A 27,422-nucleotide genomic window follows, 5' to 3' on the forward strand; every position below is an offset into this window, starting at 1 on the left:
TGATTTGTCAAAGTACCAAGTATGTGAAAAAAAAAACTTGCCTTGTGTTGGTCGGATCAATTTGCTCAAGAAATACAAAGGGAAAATAAAAATGTTAAAAATAATATTTTAACACAGTCGTTGAACGTTTTGGAAGTCCATTCTGCCTGTTTCATTCAGTCTGTCTTAGAGGATTTCTTGATCACCAATTGGGTTCCTTCTATGCAAACATCAACCAAGGATTCCCAAATGGAGAGTTCCTAGCACAGGTTGCTCGTTTAAAAGTCTGTCAGAAAAAAAGTAGGCGCATTTGTTTCCAGGATTTTAAAGCACTCATTTCTGCTTGCTTGGAACAGTGCACCGTGTAAAGTTTGTCAATCACATTACAGCTGTAGTTGTTTTGCATGGTTAAAAAATAAAAGACTGGCCTGGGGTCATCGGAGTATCATTAATGCCGGATCCTGACTTTTTGTATTTTTTTTCTTTGTGATCGTGAATAAAGAATAAAATGAGAACCTTTATTGGTTCGGAAAAAAAGACTATTTAATATAATTCAGTGTGCTCTGAAATTGAGCGAATTGGTCATTCATTTTACTATTTAGTCCGTGTTAAATTGTACACTACTGTTGTTGGTTATGCGTGATAGAAATGCACCTTAGAAAATATTTATTGTTGGGTTTTATTGCCTTCAAGGTGTTCTCCGAATAAAGATAAACGGATCTAAATTCAATGAAAAGTAGTTCAATAGTTTCCCACATCACTAATGTATTACATTGTCAAGAACAAGAGTTACTTGTGAACAGTGGCGATGTGCATGGAGCCAACCACTAGCGTCTTGTCCTTCTGAGGCTTGAACTGAAAGTGGCAATTCAGTGTGAGATGAAAGAACCACAATTAATCCCCACCCCCGCCTTCCTTAATAACGGCCACAGCTCACAAGTCACATATCTGATGCAGAGGTGACCTGCTGCAAACCCAAACGATTGTCCGTATACAGTACATTCCAGACAACTCAGCTGATACACAAACAGTTCCATTTAACTATGTTCTGTGCCGACTGGCGGCTTATTGTCAGCAAATATGATGGCCGAGAGAAGAGCTCAACACGATGTGGTGGAGGAGAAAGAGGTTGACAATGGTACAGGTGCTCTGGTATAAAAAGACAGAAAAGAAGAGCCAATATGACATGCGTCGACTGAGGCAAATGACTGTAATTTGGCCTGCAGTAATTTGTTACTGTTCTGGTGGAAGTCTGTGATTGAGTTACGGCTGGCTTGAATAAGCTGATGAGCTACACAAGAGAACAAGGGGGAAGGGTTTCAAGGGGCTTGGTGGATGATTGAAAGTCTTGATCCTGAGCCAGGCTGATTGATGATAGCTGAGAAACATGGCTTTTCCACTTTAAATAGATTCGATTGATTTAAAGGCTGGGTAAAGTTAGCTTGACTCTTATTTGACTGTCTATTATATGGCATGCAGATTATTTCAAGATATTGCAGGTTCTCAAAAAATGATTTTAAAATATCAGGTACCTGTTTCGTAAGTTTATCCTGTCTACTTGATATCTAATTTAAAGCGATCTGCCTGTGTGATCTGACAGGCAAGCCACGCCCCTCGCTACACTCTGACGAAGGCGGAAGTATACGCCGAAACATGTCAGTTATTTGAACACCTACAATACACTGTCTGTAAGTAAAAAATCTGCTTTAAATCAGGTACATGTATTTATTTATGTCATCCACTGTAACATTATGCCTGGAAGATAAGATGCACCGGAGTATAAGGCGCACCTTCAAAGAATGATAAAAGTATAATATAATAAATAAATATGCAAATGCAGCAAATGCAAAGAGATACAGTTCTATTTGGGTTACTGTTTAAAGAGTTAATGGCTTGGGGGAAGAAGCTGTTTAAATGTCTGATGGATTTGATCTTTGATTAAAATAAATAAATAAATAAATGTGTTCTCCCTTTTAATAAACTCCTATGAAGGCATTTTCCGCTGTGGTTCGTGTTCTTGTCCAGAAGTGAGTATTGCTTTGGCTAGCAGTGTACCTGAAGCTCACCTTGCAACAGTCATCTTTTTGGGCCATAAAATCTGCTGACAAAACAAGTCCCGCTAAATGATTGCCCATTTGCTCACGGTGTCCAAGAAAGTTTCTTTTGTTCTTGCCGTAGCGTACACACACAAGCACAACATTGGTGAAATGGTCCACAGAACCTCTGTAACTATAACCTCAATAAAATATTGCAACCTTAAATGTAAAAGTGTTATGTAAATACTGTACAGTTGTCAAGTGACTGCATATTCATGTGCTTGGATGAGTTTGTGTGGATGGTGGCAAATGCGTAGTGTAAATATCATTGCACGAATGGCAAGTAGCTGCAGTCTAAATTAAATATCACGCAACAGGTGAATAAATGTCATGTCGCAAAACTGAATATAGCCGCCACATTGTACCATAAGGTGAAGAAAACAATGATAATTTCTGCCAAGCTACAAAATACCCCTTAGCTCACCATTTATGGATTTTGTGTGCGCGTGCGTGTCTATCTCCAGGACATGTCTAATGTGATCTGGCTTTGTTAAAGCTCTTCCATAAAGACTAACAACATTTCACTGTGGAGGAGATAGTGTGGAGGCTCATACACACACACTTTATAGTGTGCTGGCAGAAACAAAAAAACACTCAACCCTTATATCTGGAACGGTTAAAACCGTAGGAAGAAACTAGAACACACCCACAAGTGATATTTAAGCAAATACAACAAACTCATATCATGACTATCCTCAATTTATCTTATGCCATTTGTATACAGTACGCTTACTCTTGCCACACTGGATGAGTGTGTGACTAAAATTAACTGATTGTTTGATTCAAAGTACAGTCAAACCTCTGTTTTCCACCGTAATCCATTCCAGAAACCTGATTTGGTCGAAAACTGAAATGTAGTAGTATAATCAATGTAATCAATGTCTCCTTTTTTTATCTTGATTGAACAATACAAACATGGCTGCTCACAATGGAACGCTACATGAGGATAATGTGTCGGTCAAAATGAGACTCGATGCAAGGAAGAGACATACAGTAGGACCTTGGCTCACGTACTTAATTGGTTCCTAGACAGTGTGTAAGGTAAAAAGTGTGTATCCCAAAAAATATTTCCCATAGGAAACCATTAAAATGAGAATAATCCGTTCCCAGGTCTCCATAAAATCAACTAAGCCGTAAAACTACGAACAATATACGTGACAGTGTGCCTTATCCATGGAAAAAGTTGGAAAATACACCATTCATTGGGGGTGAGCCTTATAGTCCGGTATGCCTTATACACCGAAAAATTCAATATATTTTTCCACACTATAATAGGTCTGAGGTTTAATAGAATGCATTTTGTTAAATAACCCAAAGACCATGAATTGTTTAAAAAATACCTTCGATTCAATATTTTTTGGCAATGGAATTTGGAATAGAATTTATCTTTTAATTAACACCATGATATGGTTCTTTTGCTGACCAGTGAGTTTGAACAAGGAGGGGTGGAGGAGGCGCACACACATCGGTGTAGGGATGTTACTCTTTGATGTTCAAAGACCTGTCGGATGCTCAAGGTCTGCTGCCACCGTCCCCACTTCTTCAGTAAGGAAAATGTTGCAGGGTCTCTAAATGCAAACTACCACTGTAACTGCAGCTGAAACATTTGTTTATGATCAAGATCGGTTAAAAATGGTACCAAATCTTGTGTATCACTCAGGCTGTCCAAGAGCCATACAACACGTTGCGACGTCCCCTTTTGGAAAATATGCTGTCCTTTTTTTTTGTATGAACAGCTGCCATGAGTCCGTAGGTGTTGAGCAACATTCATTGGAGCTGTACTTTTGCTGTGTGCATCTGTACAATTGACAAGTGCCTTTTATCCCCATGGAAGTCGATTGAAAAAGCCAACTGTTACAGATTGTTGTTCAACACACGACAAAAAAAAAAAAAAAAATCACATACAGTGATACCACGGCTTACAAACCCTTTAGCTAACTAACCTTTTGCCTTACGAACGTTAAATTTGTGAGAATATAATCTTGGCATACACACTATTTTTCTGGAAACACACGGAGCGCCACAATGAGTGATGTGTCATTCGCGAACGAGCCGGTTCTTGGAGCTCCTAACAAGGAGCTGGAAACGGCAGCCGGGTTTTTTTTTTTGTCCTCTATTCCCCTCTTTGGTCTTTGGTTAAAACCACACGTGATTGGTCAAGATGCGTGGTAGAGGAGGGAGGGGACATACACAGCAGGACACACGCAGCAGTGAGCGGGGGAGGGGTTACAGAAACAGAAAAACACGCACACACACGAAAGGGCGATGACAGAGCTTGAGACAAAAAACAAAACTGAAAAAAAACACAAAAAAACACAAGTGAAAAGGTGAGAACATGTATAGAAAACACAATGAAATTTGGACTTGTTTCAACTTTATTGATAGTTCAAAGCCACAGTGTAGACTGCAAGGTTAAAATATCCCATCAACCAGGCTCCACAAATAACCTGCACAAGCCATCTGTATAATTTGAAGAGAAGTTTCGAGTGTGTCCGCCTGCATCTGTTGCTGTTGCAATATCACAACTTTTAAGATGTACACCCCAGAGATCCTTGAGACACTTTATGCAAAAAGCTATCCATTCCATCAGGCCATCAACGACCATCACAAAAGGTAAATAAAATGACTTTATCATACGGTACAATTTATTTCTTTAATTACAATACAATAGCACATTTATTATACATAAAATAATATATATTCTGTGTAGTTTTAAGGCTTATTTAGTTGAAAATTATGTTTTATGGGGACCTGGGAACGGATTATTCTCATTTTAATGGTTTCCTATGGGAAATTAATGTTTGGAACACACACTTCGCTTTCCACACACACTTTCTGGGAACCAATTAAGTTCATAAGCTAGGTATCACTGTATTTCAAATGAAGAGGATAATACTAATATTAAAATCAAGTGAGTCATAAATTAAATCTGCCCCAATTTTGCTCCTGTCTGAATTGTAGAGTTTCATTAACAAGCAGCTACTATTTTTTTTCCTGAGAAGAAAAGAGAGAAGAAAAAACAAACAACAATGGAATACCTACAAGCAGGATGTCAATGGAGCAATTTGGCATTTATTTCTGCAAATGCACCATCCCTTTTTATCTCCATGGCCAAAAAGGACAAATGAAAGGTTAATATGGTCAGATGGCAGGCAGTGAACAACTTTCTCTTTGCCTCCAGGACAGACATGAGTCTGTTTTTGATCCCATTTCGATTGATATTTATAAAAATAGACATCTGTTAGAGACCGCCATTTTTTAACAATATTGGAACAGAGAATGAATGGGGCAAGTTTAGAGTAGACTTTCTATGAGTCTTGGGATGTTACAGATGCATTCAACCTTTGGGAAATCTTTGTGGAACATTCAACCAGAGATGTTTCGTAAAAGGTCTGTGGGTGAGTTAGAAAAATATCTTGTATTCATGAATGTTAAGACCATGAAAATATAAGTGTCATTTTTCTTGAGGATTTTAAGTACTTGGGTTCAACTGTCCAGAGCAATAGAGAGTGTCGAAAAGAGGTGAAGAAGCGTGTCCAGGCAGGCTGGAACGGCTGGAGAAAAATGTCAGGTGTGTTGTGTGGTAGGAGGGTTTCCGCGAGGATGAAAGGAAAAGTGTATAAAACGGTGGTGAGACCAGCCATGCTGTTTGGACTGGAGACAGTGCCACTGAAGAAAAGACAGGAAGCAGAGCTGGAGGTAGCGGAGATAAAGATGTTGAGATTGTCTTTGGGAGTGACCAGGTTGGATAGGATCAGGAATGAGTACATTAGAGGGACAACTCATATTAGACTCTTAACCCAGGGGTTCGATCAAACACTAGGGGTTCGGTGAGTCTGTCTCAGGGGTTCGGTGGATGCTCCGCCACAGAGGTCCACCCTTCAGCCTAGACTGCAGTTAGTAGGCACAGTCATTGGAAGAAGGGTTCGGTGAATGAGCATATGAAACTGGTGAGGTTTGGTGCGTCCAAAAAGATTAAAAAACATGGTATGAGAGGCTTTGGAGAGAAAGTCAGAGAAGCCAGACTGAGGTGATTTGGACTTGTCCAAATGAGAGAGAGTGATTATATCGGGAGAAGGATGCTGAGCCTTGAACTGCCAGGCAGGAGACCGAGAGGAAGACCTAAGAGGAGGTTTATGGATGTTGTCAAAGAGGATATGAAGGTAGCTGGTGTGAGAAATGAGGATGCACAAAACCGGGTTAGATGGGGGACACTGATTCGGTGTGGCGACCCCTGAAGGGAAAAGCCGAAAGGAAAAGCCGAAAGGAAAAGATTTTTCTTGAGCTGTGTTTTGAGAATAAAAACTTTTTAAGAAGCCTTCCACAAAATGACTCTTTGAATCATCTTCATTATATTTTGAGCTGGGGTGAAAAATTCCTTGTTCATGTAATAATAGTTAATTCATTATCATTAATGTGCTGTTCAAAAATGATGATTCATTTTTTTTTACATGTAACTTAATGATTGGCAAAATAGATGTTTCCATCGACTCCGCCTGATGCGAACAAGACATTTATTTAAAAAGAAGTCGGTATATTATCCACGTTTATCGGAATCAGTCATCTGAAGATATTTGCGTGATGTTCAGCCAACCAACATGTGATGCACCACATCCAAGTTAAACTCAATATGGAAGCTTGACCGAACTTGGATGTGGCTCATCACATGTTGGTTGGCTGAACATCACCCCGCTCTCCAGCAGGTTTCGGAGGGTGCGTGTGAGATAGAGTGGTGGAGCTTTAGCACTTCTTTTTCCCTGTCACTGCACTGCTCGGTAATTTAATCTAATACCACATGTCAGATCGATTTGTGTATGGTTATAGGGTACAAGTCGCTGCGGGGCAAGTACACAGCAATTCCCTGCCATATGCAATTATCAACCCTTGTGCTGATAAGGGGGTTGAGGGGAGGGATGCGTGGCCAGTAACTGCTCAGGTGTTTACGTCATCACCCATTACCCGTGATGTCATGGAATATGTGAACTCATACCAAGACTTAATTTTATACCGTGACTAATTTAAGCAAACACTCAAGTTAACTTCATTCATTAAAAATAAGTAATAAAATAAACTATTTATGGTTACATATTATTTATAGTATGGTGTTGAAAAAACAACGATTCGACAATGGACACCTCCAAGGTTTGATATCCTGTATTTACAGTATGTTCCTGCCTGAATAAGGACTCATGTTGTGATGAAAATTGCATGGAGCAACTTTCTGGTTCACGGTAGCCTGTTTCACAACAAATTAAATTTGAAACATTGCTGTTTTCGTCATCTCTCCTCCCCTTTTGTCCATCAACGATATCAGCTGTGTTTCCAAGGTGTGCCTTGTTATCTCATCAGCCTGTTTGCTGGAGGTTCTGTTTTTCATTCAGTTGGTCTCAGACCATTGTCCAATGTTGCCTGACTTCTCTTCAGTGATTGGGAGTTTATTTTATTTTTAAATTTGTATGTCAGGTGTTTTGTATTTTCCTTTTTATTGTTTTTAATAATCTCCACTGACCAGGACACCTGTTTGCTGTGTTTTCGAGTACGCAATCCCCCTCCATCGCATGAGTTACATTCAAGACTCTCAAATCCACCCCCTTATTAAAACTGTTATTGGGAAATATATTTACAATGCAAGAGGAATGTTCCGACTGATCGTCCAAGATCGACAGGCAGGTTTTCATTGAAGAGGATGTGATTGGTAATTGCTGCTCTCGGCCTAGTATGGGTGACAGATCAACCCAGGTGCCCAATTGTTCTTAACCAATTACAGCACTTGCTAACAACAAATGTTTTATTACAGAGAAATCCACATCATAGCTGTTCTTTTAAAAGTAGATGACTCCAATCAGTAATAGTGATACCTCAGCTTACAAACTTAATTGGTTCCTAGAAAGTATGTGTAAGGTGAAGTTTGTCTGCCGAACATTTATTTCCCATAAGAAACCATAAAAAATTAGAATAATCCGTTCCCAGGTCCCCATAAAACTCAAATTTATACTCAATTAAATAATCCTTAAAGACAAACACTATACAGTATAATAAAGTCATTTTATTTACCTATGTGATGGTCGTTGATGTAGTTGTCTCTTGATGATATCCGAGTGAAATTGCTGCGCTTTCTTGGCGATAATACCCTCACTCACTGTCCCCTGTTAGCAGCTTTTCGTTAATCCAAATCAACAGAAGTTATTCAACCTCTTCTATTGTCTGAGGCCATTGCTTAGACAGCACAGAAACACCCTTAGCCGTAGCAATGGTCGATTTAGCATACTGGTACTGGGACACTAAGTCACACCAATGCACACCACGTTCGTGTTTTTTGATGATCTTCATGGGCAAACTACGGCCCGCGGGCCACATACGGCCCGTTAGGCTTTTCAATCCGGCCCGCCGAACTTGCCCAAATTATAGTACAAACAGTGTCTAAAACTCATGACAAAAAGCTAGCGAACAACAGGGCAGATAACTGAAAAGTTGCCTGCCCCATTTTTCCCAACTTGAAGCAAAATGAGACCAATCCCAATAAGAAACATTGTCACAAAGTATAAAGTTTTTTTTAAATCAAGAATGCACCAACTTCAAATGCTACCTTGCTTAATTTACATCAAATGAGCATGACTGTAAATTTTGCTACAGTAGTCGATTGTCATTGTGGTGCACAATGCAACGTTTGCATTGATTCCTACGAGCCACTAAACCCCTTTCATAAGTCTCACGTAACTTTACAGTCACGGTTTAATAACCATTTCCTCCTCCAAGTATCTGCGAAATAGTCTGTAAATGCCATATCTTGCATATTCCTTGAGACAAATTTATTAACTGATCAGGGATATTTTTCACATTTGAAAGACAGTTAATAAATTGGGTTGTAGTGTTTTTACTGTGCTATGAGGTTTGTACATACTACATTTAAAGGACAACCGGCACCATTATTTGTTTTTGTTTCCCACTGACATCAGAAAAACGTTTTATAGCATCTAAAATACCCAAATCAGGCAGGCTGATATTTTTAGTTAAATGAAAAACACCAATAAAAATGACTTCAAAATGAATCCGGAAATGGTCAGTTTCAGAAGGTCCCACCCCTCTGTTCGTGACGTCACGCCAAGACGTCGTGCCTTGCTCGAGAATCAAAACAATGGCTTCAGATTCGGAGAAGATGTTTTCTTGTTCTTGTTCTTCTGAAGAGGAAAGCATAAATGTTTGCAATTGATTCTAGGAGTCCTCCCATATCAATTCGAGCCGTCAATGACAGCAATGTAGCACCCAGAAAAAGCAGAAGATTGCGCCCAAGCTCCGTTGGAAATGGGCTGATTTGTCAGCTGGGAATTTGTGTCAGCGAATATCAAATAGTAGTCTTGGTGCAACACACAACGATTCACCATCGCTTTATTTATGTGTTTTCCTTCTAATTTCGCCATCAACACAGATCAACACGAAGTTTTCAGACCAAACAAAGTACCCAAAATGCATTGTATGTCGCTTTCTCGGTCAGGGGCGGTCCAAACGTGACGTCACATGGGGATCGTCATCAACTCGAAAACAAGACTTCATATATTCAGCGCAAGTCTTAAAACGTAAACTATAGATATATGCTGTGGAATCTTTGTAAAATACGCTCAGTCGAAGTCATTTGAAGTGATTTTATAAATTATGGACATAACTTGTTCGGAGTATTTCCGGCCCAAACACTCCCTCCAAATGCTCCTGGCCCGGCCCCTCTGTCAAATTTTAGAACCCAATGCGGCCCGCGAGTCAAAAAGTTTGCCCACCCCTGCACTAGCCTGTGGTGGGGTCTTTTTCGGTTCCATAACAGCAAAAGTACTTCACACGATAACAAACCACATCTGCACTCAAACAGAGGGGGTGTGGAAAACTAGTCCGCCAGCCCCCGTGTCGCTGTTCGACTGTGTGGTTTGGTGTTCATCCGCCGAAAACTAGTTCGCCAGCCACCTGTGTGGTTTGGTTCGTCTGCCAAAAACTAGTTTGTATGTACTTGATAAAGTTGCTTCTACTTAGCATAAGCATAATCAGTAACTGGTTTGATACCAGTCATTCTTTTATGGGCAGTGTTTATTGCTAGCATTTTTTTTCTCTTCAACTCCTAAATGGGGGAGGGGTATTCTGCCTTACTATTTCAATGTTGAATCCTCATATCACCGATCAAAATTAAATGTCAACAAGAAACTGAAATGTAGCTTTCTCCTCAACAAGCCTGGTTAGTTACATTTCTGAACCAGGATTTCAAGACTGTCTCGACGGTTTCAGTTAACGATATTAGCAGACAACTAAATCGGGATTCAGAAATATTTGGATTCACTTATATGTTATGCTCCAAATGATGAAAAAAAAACATTAATACATGTAACTAATGACCATCAACACGATAATGTACCAGGTAATCCGTTGTCTATATCCTTACAGTATTGAAGCTCCCCGTTACAATTTTCGTCATGAGGCTGCAACCTGAGTTTTAAGTTGCCTTTTTAGCATCACAAACAAGACTTCAAAAGCATTCAGAATAAAGAGGTTGTTATGGGGACAGATTCAAACAAAAAAGGGAGCTTTGCCTAATTTGCACTTCTATGAAAGGCAACAGGCGTTTGGTCACCCGCATTATCCGTTTTTTTTTATTTAATCAGCATTCGGCCTGCATTACAAAAAAATGATCCGTCATGGCTTTAACGATCACTTGGTACATCTAAGTACTATCATCAGCTGTCGGCATCATCGTCAGAAGACATATTTCCACAGTTATCAATTTGACATTTCAGTGTTTGCATGCCTTTTGAAAGCCAATGTTTGTCACTCATGCACACACTAAGCCTTCAACCAAACACACAACATTTTCTTAATCATTCACTCTGTCCTTTTGCGAAGAGCCACTGGGTTGTTACAAACCTGCAATCAAAAACAGTGGCATTGCAGGTAATGGCATGACAAATTTCTTTTGAGAGCATGAGAAATGAAGTGTGCTCAGTTATTACTCTAAATGAGACTGACAACAATTCAAAATAAAACTGGGTTACGTCAATGAAGCAGTCCTGGTGGTTTCAAATCAAATTGAGATCCTCTATATCAAAGATAAATAAACTTACCGCCAACTTGGAAATAATACAGGTGATACAAACAAAAGCCTACGCCGTGGTTAAATAGAGGGGGAAAAATCCACGTGACACCAAAACAAAGCTCAATCACACTGTTGAAAGGTGTTCAGGTAATTAAGGTGACTGAGCTCAGGACTAGTGAGAGCAAAGACTGATATAAGAAAGGGTATTTGTATTATGAAATATCTGCGGCCAAGTGCATGACTAATGTTTCATTATTGTGGATAGCAGAAGAGCCAAAGGTAAGAGTCAAGAGCCAGAAATGTAATTTATTGACTATGATTAACACATGCTCTTGGATCATCAAAAAGCTTTCCGAATGAAAATAGCAGGAAACATGTAATGTGGCCGCGCCTCGCACTGTCATGTACAAAGCGCCAGCTCAATTTATTCCACCACTTGAGGAGAATTGATCAGGGGAAGAAGTGATTACAAACAAACAAAAACATGTGGGTGGGTAAATCAGTTGTCTTTAATCTAATTCTCACTGTGCGGCTACAAATTGTCAAACAGAATTAGAATAGGACACATCATTGGCACGGAAAAACGGAAACAGATGATGAATGCGCCATCTGTCAATCGACACAAAATGGAAAATTACAAGAGGGAATGGGATCCATCAGACAAGACTTTGGCAGGAGGAATTCACACACTCAAATCTGAAAGATTTTATTCACGCACACACACGCATACAGAGAGAGAGAGAAAGAGACAGAGAGAAAGAGAGACCAAGAGAGAGACAGAAATACAGAGAGATCGACAGAGAGACAGAAAGAAAGAGAGACAGGCAGACAGAGATAGAGACAGACAGAGACAGAGACAGACATGCAGACAGGGAGAGGGAGAGAGAGAGAGAGAGAGAGAGAGAGAGAGAGAGAGAGAGAGAGAGAGAGAGAGAGAGAGAGTCAGTTCTTTTAAAATTAAAAATAATAAACCTTGGAACACATCAAACATCTCACACACACGCGACATGATCAACGACAGAAACACAAATATCATCGACATCATCGGCACCCCCACAAGAAAAACCAAAACCCGAACAAATTCGGGAATGGCGCTCTACGTCTTATTTTCAATTCCCGAATAAATTCGGGAATGACAATGAATGAGTTAAGTGGGACATATATCCGCTTTGCACTAGCCTGTGGTGGGGTCTTTTTCGGTTCCATAACAGCAAAAGTACTTCACACGATAACAAACCACATCTGCACTCAAACAGAGGGGGTGTGGAAAACTAGTCCGCCAGCCCCCGTGTCGCTGTTCGACTGTGTGGTTTGGTGTTCATCCGCCGAAAACTAGTTCGCCAGCCACCTGTGTGGTTTGGTTCGTCTGCCAAAAACTAGTTTGTATGTACTTGATAAAGTTGCTTCTACTTAGCATAAGCATAATCAGTAACTGGTTTGATACCAGTCATTCTTTTATGGGCAGTGTTTATTGCTAGCATTTTTTTCTTCAACTCCTAAATGGGGGAGGGGTATTCTGCCTTACTATTTCAATGTTGAATCCTCCTATCACCTATCAAAATTAAATGTCAACAAGAAACTGAAATGTAGCTTTCTCCTCAACAAGCCTGGTTAGTTACATTTCTGAACCAGGATTTCAAGACTGTCTCGACGGTTTCAGTTAACAATATTAGCAAACAACTAAATCGGGATTCAGAAATATTTGGATTCACTTATATGTTATGCTCCAAATGATGAAAAAAAACATTAATACATGCAACCAATGACCATCAACACGATAATGTACCGGGTAATCCGTTGTCTATATCCTTACAGTATTGAAGCTGCCCGTTACAATTTTCGTCATGAGGCTGCAACCTGAGTTTTAAGTTGCCTTTTTAGCATCACAAACAAGACTTCAAAAGCATTCAGAATAAAGAGGTTGTTATGGGGACAGATTCAAACAAAAAAGGGAGCTTTGCCTAATTTGCACTTCTATGAAAGGCAACAGGCGTTTGGTCACCCGCATTATCCGTTTTTTTTATTTAATCAGCATTCGGCCTGCATTACAAAAAAATGATCCGTCATGGCTTTAACGATCACTTGGTACATCTAAGTACTATCATCAGCTGTCGGCATCATCGTCAGAAGACATATTTCCACAGTTATCAATTTGACATTTCAGTGTTTGCATGCCTTTTGAAAGCCAGTGTTTGTCACTCATGCACACACTAAGCCTTCAACCAAACACACAACATTTTCTTAATCATTCACTCTGTCCTTTTGCGAAGAGCCACTGGGTTGTTACAAACCTGCAATCAAAAACAGTGGCATTGCAGGTAATGGCATGACAAATTTCTTTTGAGAGCATGAGAAATGAAGTGTGCTCAGTTATTACTCTAAATGAGACTGACAACAATTCAAAATAAAACTGGGTTACGTCAATGAAGCAGTCCTGGTGGTTTCAAATCAAATTGAGATCCTCTATATCAAAGATAAATAAACTTACCGCCAACTTGGAAATAATACAGGTGATACAAACAAAAGCCTACGCCGTGGTTAAATAGAGGGGGAAAAATCCACGTGACACCAAAACAAAGCTCAATCACACTGTTGAAAGGTGTTCAGGTAATTAAGGTGACTGAGCTCAGGACTAGTGAGAGCAAAGACTGATATAAGAAAGGGTATTTGTATTATGAAATATCTGCGGCCAAGTGCATGACTAATGTTTCATTATTGTGGATAGCAGAAGAGCCAAAGGTAAGAGTCAAGAGCCAGAAATGTAATTTATTGACTATGATTAACACATGCTCTTGGATCATCAAAAAGCTTTCCGAATGAAAATAGCAGGAAACATGTAATGTGGCCGCGCCTCGCACTGTCATGTACAAAGCGCCAGCTCAATTTATTCCACCACTTGAGGAGAATTGATCAGGGGAAGAAGTGATTACAAACAAACAAAAACATGTGGGTGGGTAAATCAGTTGTCTTTAATCTAATTCTCACTGTGCGGCTACAAATTGTCAAACAGAATTAGAATAGGACACATCATTGGCACGGAAAAACGGAAACAGATGATGAATGCGCCATCTGTCAATCGACACAAAATGGAAAATTACAAGAGGGAATGGGATCCATCAGACAAGACTTTGGCAGGAGGAATTCACACACTCAAATCTGAAAGATTTTATTCACGCACACACACGCATACAGAGAGAGAGAGAAAGAGACAGAGAGAAAGAGAGACCAAGAGAGAGACAGAAATACAGAGAGATCGACAGAGAGACAGAAAGAAAGAGAGACAGGCAGACAGAGATAGAGACAGACAGAGACAGAGACAGACATGCAGACAGGGAGAGGGAGAGAGAGAGAGAGAGAGAGAGAGAGAGAGAGAGAGAGAGAGAGAGAGAGAGAGAGAGAGAGAGAGAGAGAGAGAGAGAGAGAGAGAGAGAGAGAGAGAGAGAGAGAGAGAGAGAGTCAGTTCTTTTAAAATTAAAAATAATAAACCTTGGAACACATCAAACATCTCACACACACGCGACATGATCAACGACAGAAACACAAATATCATCGACATCATCGGCACCCCCACAAGAAAAACCAAAACCCGAACAAATTCGGGAATGGCGCTCTACGTCTTATTTTCAATTCCCGAATAAATTCGGGAATGACAATGAATGAGTTAAGTGGGACATATATCCGCTTTGTCCACCCATCAACTGGGAATAAACAGAATGTCAGTCATCGGTGTTCCATAAACACATCAACATTATGAACTAAATTACACACAGGGGATTCAAATGCATCCAAATCCTGTTTACAAAATGACCTTTTCCTTCTTTCATTTTTTATCACTCACGGTGTGCCTACGTGCGTGTCCGCTTTCCACAAGTTTCTTTCATCAAGTGTCGGAGGCAAACGGAAAACACAAAGACACCCTAAGTGGAACATCAAACAAATGTCTGGTGGTGAAAGGTTGTGTTCATATGCACGTGTTAGTGCGTGGGGCATGATTGGTGTTGGATTGAAGCGTCAACTGGGGATGAGATGCTTGATCGTTTTTTAAGTTACGACTGAGCAGCAAAACAACAAGACATAAAGGTAATTCAAAATCAAAGACATAAACCGCTCCTTCCCCCTCCAACTGTCTCAGAGATGTTCGTCTTGACCATGCCCACTATGTTGCAATACACTGATAAATTTGGTGCGGCCTTTATATGAATTTTAAAATATGCCATCCATTAAAGGTGCACCTCATACTCCGAAGCACCTTATCGTGTGGAAAAGAACTTACTTTTCTTAGAACTCAGTCAATCTTGCATAAGCTGACCAATTTAACAAGTGAAAAGGGGGAAAAAACATTTATGAAGTGGCACACTGACGTTGGTTTGGCCCTGATTCAGAAGGACCTTGAAAATATAGATTAGGACCATTATCCTTCTTCTGACAGGGAATTCAACCAGACAGTTAGAACTTTGACTGCAAACACTTGACTCTACTCAGGAGCAGAGTGTCTTTTGCTGATCAGCAATGGGGGCCACATTGCTCAAAGGCAGCACAAAGTGGGTTCGCCTCTCGGATCGAAACCCCCACCTTCGCACCGCGAGGACCACATGTTATTTTTAAGGCTTTCTGATTCACCGGATATGCAAAATACAAGTAACATATCAGAAAAACATTGCTCATTTTCAAGACATTCCTCATTGGACACCAGGTGGCCAAAACATCTCCCGGTACAAACAATGGATACCTTGTTAATTCAATGGGTAGATTTTGCATGAATTGAGACACTGTCTCAAACTTAAGGACATCTTATCATGCTGCCCTCCCGAAGTTGAACCTTCCTGTCTGTATTTTCAGTTAGTAAGGCCTTGGCTTCATTCAGCTCAAGTTGGCCCTTCTTTCTGTGTGCTCCATTGTGAACAAGCTGTGAGAACATACATGTTTAAGGTCACTCAAGCATATACCAAAATGGCACTTTTAAAATACTGTGTCTTTGAATTTGTATTTCTCCATCAGTACCATGGACTTCCATTATTGCCAGACTCAAATGGTGAAAATATTGCGTGTCGGGTCATTATTTTCTGTTTGGATTCTGATAGATGTGTCACGTTTTCAGATGGAATTTGTTGTTTCATATGTTGAGTTTCTGCAGACATTTACCAAGAATTACATGCAAAATGGCAAATTGCAAATCCCCCCCCAATGCTAAATAAAATCAAAAACTATAATGTTTCTCACAATGTCATCATGGCAATTAACAAACCCTGCATGCATTATTCTAACTTCATTCAGATTGACAAAATCTCCTTGGACCATGATTTTTGCAGATGACATTGTGATCTGTAGCGAGAGCAGGGAACCAGGTGGGGGAGAAACTAGAGAGGCGGAGGTATGGAGATGAATGAAGATCAGTCGCAGCAAGACGGAATATATGTGTGTGAATGAGAGGGATCCAAGTACAAGAGTGATGCTACAGGGAGAGAAAGAAGGTGGAGGATTTTAAGTACTTGGAGTCAACTGTCCAGAGCAATGGACAGTGTGGAAAAGAGGTGAAGAAGCGTGTCCAGGCAGGCTAGAACGGCTGGAGAAAGATGTCAGGTGTGATGTGTGATAGAAGGGTTTCAGCTAGGATGAAATGTAAAGTGTATAAAACCGTGGTCAGACCAGCCATGATGTTTGGACTGAAGACAGTGGCACTGAAGTAATGACAGGAAGCAGAGCTGGAGGTAGCAGAGATGAAGATGTTGAGGTTTTCTTTGGGAGCGACCAGGTTGGATAGGATCTGGAATGAGTCTATCAGAGGGACAACTCATATTAGAGGCTTTGGAGAGAAAGTCAGAGCGGCCAGACTGAGATGGTTTGGTCATGTCCAGAGAAGAGAGAATGACTATATCGGAAGAAGGATGCTGAGCCTTGAACTGCCAGGCAGGAGACGACGGAAACGCAGGCCTAAGAGGAAGTTTCTGGATGTTGTCAAAGAGGACATGAAGGTCGCTGGTGTGAGAGAAGAGGATGCACCAAACCGGGTTAGATGGAGGACACTGATTCGCTGTGGCGACCCCTAAAGGGAAAAGCCGAACGGGAAAAAAGAAACAAGATTCAGATTGACAAAACCTCCAAAAAGCAAATACTCCAATAACAAGTAAAAATAGCTTCAACAGAAGATGAAAAAAAACTGGATTACTTTATAGAAGAAAAAAAATGCATTTAGCACTAACAATTCAATAATTTGGAAAATACAGTTGCTTCAAACCAAACGCTCCCAAGCTATACTAAAACCAACGAAAATTTGATGGATAAAAATCAAGCTCCAGCTAAAAGGCCGCTTATCACAGGGTCTTTTGTTATTTCTATCAAGCCCTTGGATCAAATGGGGTTGCAAAACAAAGATAATATGTATTGTGGAACCTTAAAGGACAACCAACGTCTCCGGACAAGTTGTGTCCATAATTTGTAAAATGGCTTCAAATGACTTCTACTGAGCGTACTTTAATAAGATTCCACCGCATATCGCTATATTTTACGTTTTAAGACTTGTGCTGAATATTCAGGAAGACCCCCCTTGACCGTAAAAAAGACGCATTGTAGCGGTCCATCCATCACGTCAATGTATTTTGCTGTACTTGTTTGGTCTGAGGAACTCGTGTTGCACCCAAAAGCCGCCAGAAGGCCAGAAGAGGGCGTCCATATAAGGAATTTATCAGCCTGTGTAAATGGAGGTGGCCACAGGAGGTCGCCATTTTGTGCCTCTTTTTTTGGGTGAGAGATTTTCCCCCAATGTTCCCTCAAAATGGCACAAATAAATTCTTTAATCGATTGCAAACATGTATGCTTTCCTCTTCAGAACTATTTGAATCATATTCATAACTGGATGTGTAACAAGAAAGCATATTCTCCGAATCTGAAGCCATTGTTTTGATTCACTAGCAATGCAAGACGTCTTGGCGTGGCGTCACGAAATGGGGGCGGAACTTTCTGAAAATGCCCAATTTGCAGCTCAATTTTTTGGCACATTTTGGACACTTTTTTTTATTAGTGGTTTGCATTTGACTAAAAATATCATACTGCGTGTTTTGGGTATTTTAGATGCTATAAAACGTTTTTCTGGTGTCGGTTAAAAAACAAAAAAGTGACGTCGTTTGTCCTTTAAAGGTGAACTACAGCCATTTCTAATGATTTGGTAACGTTCCTTCAACAAACACAGGCTAACCATTGAAGATAAATGAATAAAGCCTGCACATGTACCAGTGTGATAGGGGACTTCACCATTAAACTATACCGGTTTACATACCACGACTGCATATCAACCTAAGCCACTTTACAGGAGGTGAAGTGGGTGTAGATCACCCATTGGTACACAAGACAAGATCAAAATGCAAATGAATTCAATATGTGTCGTGAGATATGTGAAGGATTGGAGTATAATTAATGAAGCTTAAAGACTAGAACAAGTCAACAAAAATAATGATGCTTGCAATCAATTTTTTACAGACTTCCATTTTCAAGAGGTTGAAAATGTTTTTTTTTCCAACAAGAAACCATTGATACCCCCAAAAAGGTCTCTTTCAGGAAGACTCACTCGAAAGTAGATATTTTGCAATCATGAGTTAAAAAGGAGAATAGTGGATAAGCTAGTTATATGACCTTTTTCAGATAGCAAACCCTTTGATGCTGAAGTAAGTGGTCTTGCTGGGCACACACGCACTGCAGACAGCAGATAAATCCAACTCAAATGCCACCCTGCATTGGCTTCTCCAGACACTTATAAACACAAAAACGATAAGAGTGCTTTGAACTGACTCTGCTGAAGAGTGCTGCGCCGATACAGAATATGAGCGCCGATACAGAGTCCTGCGTCCAAATATTGACACCCCTACACACAAATTTCAGAAGAGTCTCTCTTGTGATAGCGTCAGGCAACTTCAAAGTTGAAACAGTTAATGATAATTAGTTTTCTCTTGGTCATAAAGGGTGAGTCGAGACTAAACGAATGGGCAAAGACAATGGCTTCCAATGAACTGGCTAGCGGAAGTGGCGGAGAAGTCTCTGGTGTTGACGTCCATCGTTTCACAGACTGAAAAGCAGTTCCTGGAACATTTGCATTCTTTTGGAAAGAAAGGTTTGAGTTCTCTCGATATCCTCTCCTGCACTTCCAAAAGCAATCTATTGGGAACAAGGACACTGACCCTATTCATAGAAAAAGAGTTCAGAGGCCAAAATAAACTACTTCGCTGTCACTAAGATTGAAGCTTGTCACTGAACTGCTTGTTATTACTGCTGGTTTTAACAGAGTAGATGTGGGCTGTCGCAAAGCACTGAGCGCTTGTTAAATGTTTCAGGATGCCGATGGCTCATAACGTTGTCCAATATATAGACTGGATTTAAGTTCAAGTTCAATTGATCTCAAGCAAAGTGTCAAAATTCTATCCAATGAGCATCAACACTTTGATGTACAATAGCCCCAGTGATGTTCGATTCATTTATGTATTGATTTATGATGAATTCATACTTGTGTAAATGTTTGCCAGCCGAATGTGTCGTCCTGTCAAGTGAATAACATTTCCATCTACAATGTAGAAGGGTGTCAAACTCATATTTTGTCATGGGGCACATTGTCGTTACGGTTTCCTCTGGAGGGCTGTTCTGAATTTGGAAAAACCATTACAATGTTTCATCTCCCCCAACATATTACGTACAGAATGAACATGAATAACGAGTTTTCAAATGTTGATTCAAAAATAATGACTTATTGCGGTTTTATCGAGGGCCGAATCAAATGATGTGGCAGGCCAGATTTGGCACCGGGGCCTTGTCTTTGACACCTTTGTATAGACCTTTGACGTCGCACCTTACATTGTATCATTTCCACGTGTTAAGTCATTCATGACCAGACAATGTGCAAAAATTTGTCCACTCCAGTGCCAGGGTTTTTGTCATTTTCACTCAAATTCCAGAACCCACACAATATTGAGTTTTATAATAACACATCCTAAGTTATATGGGTCTGGAGTTATCAGAGCTTCAAATGGGTCCGACTGTACATAGTACTGTGATACCTCAGCTCACGAACTTAATTGGTTCCCAGAAAGTGTAAGGCGAAACGTTTGTCTGCCAAACATTTATTTCCCGTAAGAAACCATTAAAAATGAGAGTAATCCGTTCCCAGGTCCCCATAAAACATACTTTTCTACTAAATAAGCCTTAAAACTACAGAAAATATATATATTTTATGGATACAAAATGTGCTATTGACAAACCATCCCCTCAACCGGTCGCCAGGGGCACATAAAGACACACACGCACACGCACAATTTTCAAAAAGGAGGCACATATTTCAGCCCAAATTGCTGAAACATACTCACTGTAATGAAGGGCATTTATTGCACTGCCAACCAGAAATATCAGTCCCACGTATTCAATTCAAGGAGGCCACCAATTCAATAAGATTAAGAATGTATTTCAATGGCTTGAAAATTGTAACCAGTGCATTTTCAACCCACTCTTGAAAAACTGATAAAAAGGCTGCATATATTTTCTAATGAAAATAAAAGTAGATGTGGCATGAGACCTTTAAAAACAAGGAGAGCTAAGACCAGTGACTCATGACGTGTGTTTTGCAGAAGTTATATTTTACTGCCACCTCGTGGACAAGAGTTAAACTCCTCAAATAGTGCTGTGCCATACGAGGTGATGAGTGTCCCTTGAAAAATGTGAATCAACTTTAAAACACACTTCAAATGTCATTTGTATATGTGAGAAAAGCAATGCAACATGAAGCTTTGCTGGAGCTACAGCCAGTAGTTAGGGCTGGCATTTCATACTTAAATGGTCATCAGTCAAGCCTGCATGGAGCGATTACGCCGCTGCCTCCAAATTGCAGCAATTATAAAAGGTTTGCTCGGGGCCTCAAAATGTCCTTTGCCACACAAAATGTCAACAATGAATGAAAGGAAAATGAAAATAGGCTTGTATTAATGTGTCAATAACCCCAGGCGCAGCCAACATATCGCATCTCAGAAGAAATTGTGTTATACCACAACGGGTGCTCATCCGTCTGCTTTGATTTTGCAACATTTATTGAAAAGGCTCATTTCATTAAAAAAAATTCCTGTAGACTTGATGGCACTCTTTCTTCGGTAGAGGTTTGCCAAATTATGACTATACCCTTGTGCAAATTAATTGCACCGCGCTGTTATTTTGGCATAAAATTGATTGTTTACATTTTTTGACAACTCAAATGGTTCAAATGTACATTTTAGTAAGAAGTGTGTCCTCCCTTGTTCTTTATCACCTCAGCGATGCGTTTTGGCATGTAATGGACCGGCTTTTGACAGTTGTGGATGATGGAAGGGTCCCTGTACCAGGACTTAATTATAGCACAAATTAGGGCTTTTTTGATGTGCAATCTTTCTCAAGCAGACGGATCTTGATTATTGACCATAAATTCTTAATCGGGTTCAAGTCCGGTCAATTGCCAGGCCAATCCCTCACAATAATGTCCTTCTGTGCAAAGAAATCCGTGGTGTTGTATCCATCTCGTTGAAGAACAACTGATTTATAAGCCAAAAACCCCTTCTTTTTATACCCGACAGAAAGGGGATTAGGACATGGTAATCCATTAATTATCCAATCAGAGGCCTGGCAAACAAGTAATTAGGGAATGTGGTTGGTCAAGTATATCAGACAGACTCCACCCCTATCGTGGCAAACATTGTTATGAACACAAAATGATTTAAACCAGCAGTCAAGATCACAGGGTGGTGCAATTAATTTGCACAAGGGTGTACTATAAGGACCTAACAATGGAATCGTTCAAAACTGAACATAGCCTGGTGTTAGGATGGCAAAGTTAAAGTCCACACCTGATTCTAATTGAGAATCTTTGAACATTATCCAAGAACTGCTGTTCAAAAAATACTCTCTATATCATCTACCTAAAGCAGGAGCTGATTTGCTGTGAAGAATGGGCAAAAAAAAACTTCATTTTTGACTGTCTACATGTGCAAAACTGAAAGACAACCCAAGCAAAAAGTAGCACTGTAATGTGAAACTAGGAGAGGTGGAAAATGTTTGCCCCCCCCCACCCACCTTCCCCGTGAAAAAGTTTGAAATATCATATGAAATTTGTTCCACCTCACGGTAGAGTGCCACTTAGTATTGATTCATTTCAAAGAAGTCCAATTGTATATTTTTATGTTTGGAGCCTGAATTGTGGCAAAAGGTTCAAAAGTTCACGAGGGTACCAATACATTTTGCAAGACACTCTATGTTGTTTTTTTTCCCAGAGTAAGAAGAAATAGGTGAAACTAAAAAACAATGGTGACATGTTACTCACTCGTTTGATCGAGCTCCGGGTTTTCTCCTTCCATTGATGGCTGCTCAGCTCCAGAGTGCAGTGAACATAGGTTTCTCTCTCATATGAGCCCAGGATGAAGAGTCTGCAGGACGGGGAAAATAGGATGCCTTATCTACTGCCGTGAAAAACTATTTGCCCACCTTCCCAATTTAAATGTTTTTTTTCTGCTCATTTGCCACACATTATTTTAAATCTGCATTAAATATCCCCGCAAACTTATTTTCGTCATCATTATGGAACTTACATTGGCATGCAAAATCCACGGTCCTTAGTTTTTGCATTGGCATCCTGAGCACAGTAGGGGGCAGCAGTTTCCTAAATTGCGGCGCCTGTTCTCCCCAAACCAACATTCAACACGCCTCTCCAGTAACATTCAGTTTTTTAACGATACTACACTTACAAATTTAGGCCTAATTCTTTAAAATTTGTCTCCCGCCCCCAATAATTGCATCATTCTTCCAACTGTGACCCTACAAATCTGTACAAAGTAGATGAGTACCATACTGTTGTGTTCTATTGTATTTATTTTTTTGCTCCGATGTATCCGTGTATCAACATAGCAGAACTTTATATTCATACAGTTTATATATGAAAGCATTCTGCAGATATATTTATCTGCGCCCTATTCATCGTTTTGAGAAGCCTACGCAGTATTGAACTTGCTAAAGTACACACCACCTACTCGCAATGAGTAGTGTAGACTGAAGACTGTGCCAACATCCTACTATTTCCCATCACAAGATTTTAAATAATTTATTTTAACTCAATTGTCTTTTCAATCATGCTTGTGATACAAAAGGGCAATGAATAGATTAATGGCAATGAGGTTCATGACTGGTGCAACTCCGCTGGAGTTGGATATAAAAATTTGAATCCAAATCAGGAGATTTAAAATAATCTTAACTGAAACACTTGTTTTTGCTTCTGCACTGTTCAACAATGAAGTAGCAAGAAAAAAAAAGGAAAACTATATTTAATATAAGGTCATGTTTATTGTTGTTTCTTTGGGCAGTTTGGGCAAGCCTCAGTTACAAAATTACCCACATCTGATATAATAACTGCCAGTTTAATGTTTAGAAAACAGCTCTTTCAGCCTACAGCAGCTTAAACAGGAAATGTGCAGCCAAAAAGCAAGAATATTTTGTTTTATCTGTGAGCCAGATGCAATCATCAAAAGAGCCATAGATGGCTCGAGAGCCGTCGATTCCCAACCCGTGTTATGGTGACCAAAATTTATTGGGAGCCAAACCATTGGCTGTTTTACATATGTTTTACAAGATGTATGCAGATTATTGCATCAGTGATTTAAGAGATTAATTCGACAACATGAATTATTGATCAAATCATTCTATACTCCAACCACCACACTAAAGAGAGGTTCATGCGTTCAAAAAGACAAGTGCATATATGAGTCTTGCCAACACCACTTATTTGTCTCTAAGGGCGTGTGCGGCTTTGGAGAGGGGAGAACGAAACTTTCAACAAACAAGATGGTATACTTGCACAGTGCAACCATTGCAGGCAAGCACAAGACTTCCCAGATTTCTGTCCAAGACGGATTTGCTTTATTATTATGTATATATGTATATATTTTCTTATTATTGTGAGAGGTATTATTATTATTATTACTATTATTATTATTATTATTACTATCAAATTCATCCTTACAAGCGATGCGGGGGGTGCTGGAGCCGATCCCAGCCGTCTAAGGTCACTAAACAGGGGACACCCTGAATTGGTTGGCAGCCAATCGCAGGGCACACAGAGACAAACAACCATCGGTACTCACACTAATACCTAGGGACAATTTACAGTGTTCAATCAGCCTGCCGTGCATGTTTTTGGAATGTGGGAGGAAACAGGAGGACCCGGAGAAAACCCACACAGGCCCGGGGAGGACATGCAAACTCCACACAGGACGGAGCGGGATTTGAACTCCCAACTTCTGCGCTATGAAGCTGGCGTGCTTAAGACCTGACAAGCCAGTCATATTATTATTATTATTATTATTATTATTATTATTATTATTATTATTATTACATCTCATTTTCCGTACCGCTTATTCCTCATTAGGGTTGCGGGGGTTGCTGGAGCCTATCTCAGCTGTCTTCGGGCACGAGGCGGGGGACACCCTGAATTGGTTGCCAGCCAATCGCAGGGCACACAAAGACATACAACAGTCACTCTCACACTCACACCTAGGGACAATTTGGAGTGGTCAATCTGCCTGCCATGCATCTTTTTGGAGTGTGGGAGGAAACCGGAGGACCCGGAGAAAACCCACGCGGGTCCGGGGAGAACATGCAAACTCCACACAGGGAGGCCGGACCGGGAGGCGAACCGGCGACCTCTGCACTGTGAAGCCGGTGTGCTAACCACTCGACTACCGGGCCGCCATTATTATTATTATTATTATTATTATTATTATTATTATTATTATTATTATTATTATTATTATTGTTGTTATTTTACATTATAATGCTGGTGAAAACAGCCATCCAGGGTTGACAACACCCGGTGGGCCCTCCTCACTTAAAGGACAACCGACGTCACTTTTTTGTTTCCTAACTGACATCAGAAAAACGTTTTATAGCATCTAAAATACCCAAAACACGTAGTATGATATTTTTAGTCAAATGCAAAATGACTTAAAGTGTCCAAAATATGCAAAAAAAAATAGCATTTTCAGAAAGTCCCGCCCCCAGTTCGTGACGTCACGCCAAGACGTCTTGCATTGCTGGAGAATCAAAACAATGGCTTCAGATTCGGAGAATATGCTTTCTCGTTACACATCCAGTTATAAATATCATTCAAATAGTTCTGAAGAGGAAAGCATACATGTTTGCAATCGATTAAATAATTTATTCTGTGCCGTTTTGAGGCAACATTAGGGGGAAATGTCTTACCCAAAAAGAGGCAGAAAATGGCCACCGAGCTCCTGTTAGAAATGAATCAGCCCGTTTCCACAGGCTGATAAATTCCTTAGATGGAGCTTGGACGACCTGGTGCAACACAAGGTTTTCAGACCAAACAAGCATTGACGTGATGGAAGGACTGCTACAATGTGTCCTTTTTTTCGGTCAGGGGCATTCCTTCAGTGACGTCATGTACGGACTGGTCACCAACTCAAAAACAACACTTCCGGAATATTCAGCACGAGTCTTAAAAACGTAAAATATAGCTATATGCGGTGGAATCTTTGTAAAATACGCTCAGTAGAAGTCATTTGAAGCCATTTTACAAATTATGGACACAACTTTTCCGGAGACGTCGGTTGTCCTTTAACATCTGTTCAACGACTTGCCTCAATCCAACACTGAAGGCTAAAAGGCGAGGAGGGCCTTGTACAGCAGTGGTGGTTTCAACATGAATCATATTCACATCTGTAGCTCACCATTTACTGAAGATACCACCAAATTTGCGGAATTCGGGTTGAGTGAAGAATACCATAACGGTGGAATTTTGTGCTTCTATGGTTGCCATCGGATTTGTGGTTGCATGTTTCAGTCATTCGGGGGAAGAGAGGGCAGATATGCCAATTGAAAACGAACTGGTGATAAATTGGCTTTGTTACCGGTGCGATCCGCAGTTTATTGTGAGGGCTCGCTCGGAACGTCTGGTAGAAACCCTGTCAGAAAGAGTTTAGATTCCCACCTGTGGCAGAACTTTGCTCACGTTCCAGGGACATTCGTGGAATATTACGTTAGAGTGCTTGCGTTTCGGGCCTCCATTGTTGAGACACTCAATCGGAACTGTAGCCATTAGGTCATAGTGGTAATTCCTCAACCTGCTCATTGACACTGGCTATTTGGGTGCTGTCAAGATGAGTTCAAAGACTCAGGTGGTGGCTGATGGTTACTGGCTGGCGAAGCAAAATGCAGCTTTGGCAGTCCCCAACAGAAAACTCATGCATGGGAATAGTTCTGCAAGGCCATGGCAAGCAATTTACAGACGGCTTCGAGGAAACTCTGATCCATCCTCCCGTGTCCCAGAAGACGCTCACCGTTTGAGACTGTATAGTGACAGTGGGGCAGAGCTGCTCTCGACTCAAAAAAGTGGAGGAAATATTTCTGACTTCATCAATTTCACTGGGATACCTTTTTCTGGGGAAGCAGAGTCTAGGGACTTTGAGTTGAGCACTCTTACCTCTGGGGTTGAAGTCACAGATTTGGTTACAAAGCTTCTCAGTAGAAAAGGTCTGCTCGGAGTTTGGGGATAGTGCTGTCGGATTGGCAGATATGGGTGGTGGTCCCTACTCTTTTTAAGAGGGGGTGATAGAAGTATAATGTTGCAACAAGAGTGAGATCATACTCCTTAGCTTCCCTGGTAAGGTGGAGTCGGACAGATTTACCAGCATAACAGAACAGCATAATGAAATGAATATTACATTCAAATGACTGACCTGCTACATTCAATAAGGGTAACTTTGAGACGGCCTTCCACAAGTCTGCTGTCCTGGACTGACAATTCCAAATCTGAGGTCGGTGCTTGGGGTGACTGCACTTGGAACGGAAAGAACGGCTTGTATCTGAAGAGAAACAGAAAACAAGCAAACAAAATAAAATACTTACATATCAGGAAATAATTATTGTGAAGTATGTTAACAACAGAGGCCTGTGGGGAAATAATCCACCTCTCGTTTGATTTCTACAAAAGGTGAGCAATCCTCTTGAAGTCATTCCTTGAATTAAATATGATTTAAATGTTAAAAAATCTACCAAGCAAAATTGTACCTTGGAAAGGTGTGGCGTTAATTGCGTCTAATATCTATAATTTTTCGGGAGTGGCAACTGTGGTTGTGAAAACTAGGATGAATGTAAGAAATGTATTTGGGTGAGGATCTTGGCGGAAAACTTTCTGATTCAATGCAGTGTTCTGGTGAATAAAGAAACTACTCAACTCAGTAAAAGCAGGACTAAGCTCACTTTTTATCCTTTGGTGC

At 40.4% G+C, this 27,422-nt stretch overlaps 1 protein-coding gene across 1 annotated transcript in view; it reads right to left on the reverse strand.

Annotated features, from left to right (window-relative positions):
* Positions 1 to 27,422, reverse strand: part of pdzd8 (PDZ domain containing 8) — a 44,848-nt gene that overhangs the window by 6,703 nt on the left and 10,723 nt on the right. The window contains exons 2-3 of the mRNA XM_089011582.1: positions 26,883 to 27,008; positions 22,460 to 22,562 (exon numbers count right to left, since the gene is read on the reverse strand). Coding sequence (XP_088867708.1) covers positions 22,460 to 22,562; positions 26,883 to 27,008 — 229 coding nt within the window. The remainder of the gene's footprint in view (positions 1 to 22,459; positions 22,563 to 26,882; positions 27,009 to 27,422) is intronic.

The sequence above is a fragment of the Hippocampus bargibanti genome, linkage group LG13 (assembly GCF_051943395.1).
Source record: "Hippocampus bargibanti isolate YZ-2025 linkage group LG13, ASM5194339v1, whole genome shotgun sequence".
Lineage (NCBI taxonomy): Eukaryota > Metazoa > Chordata > Actinopteri > Syngnathiformes > Syngnathidae > Hippocampus > Hippocampus bargibanti.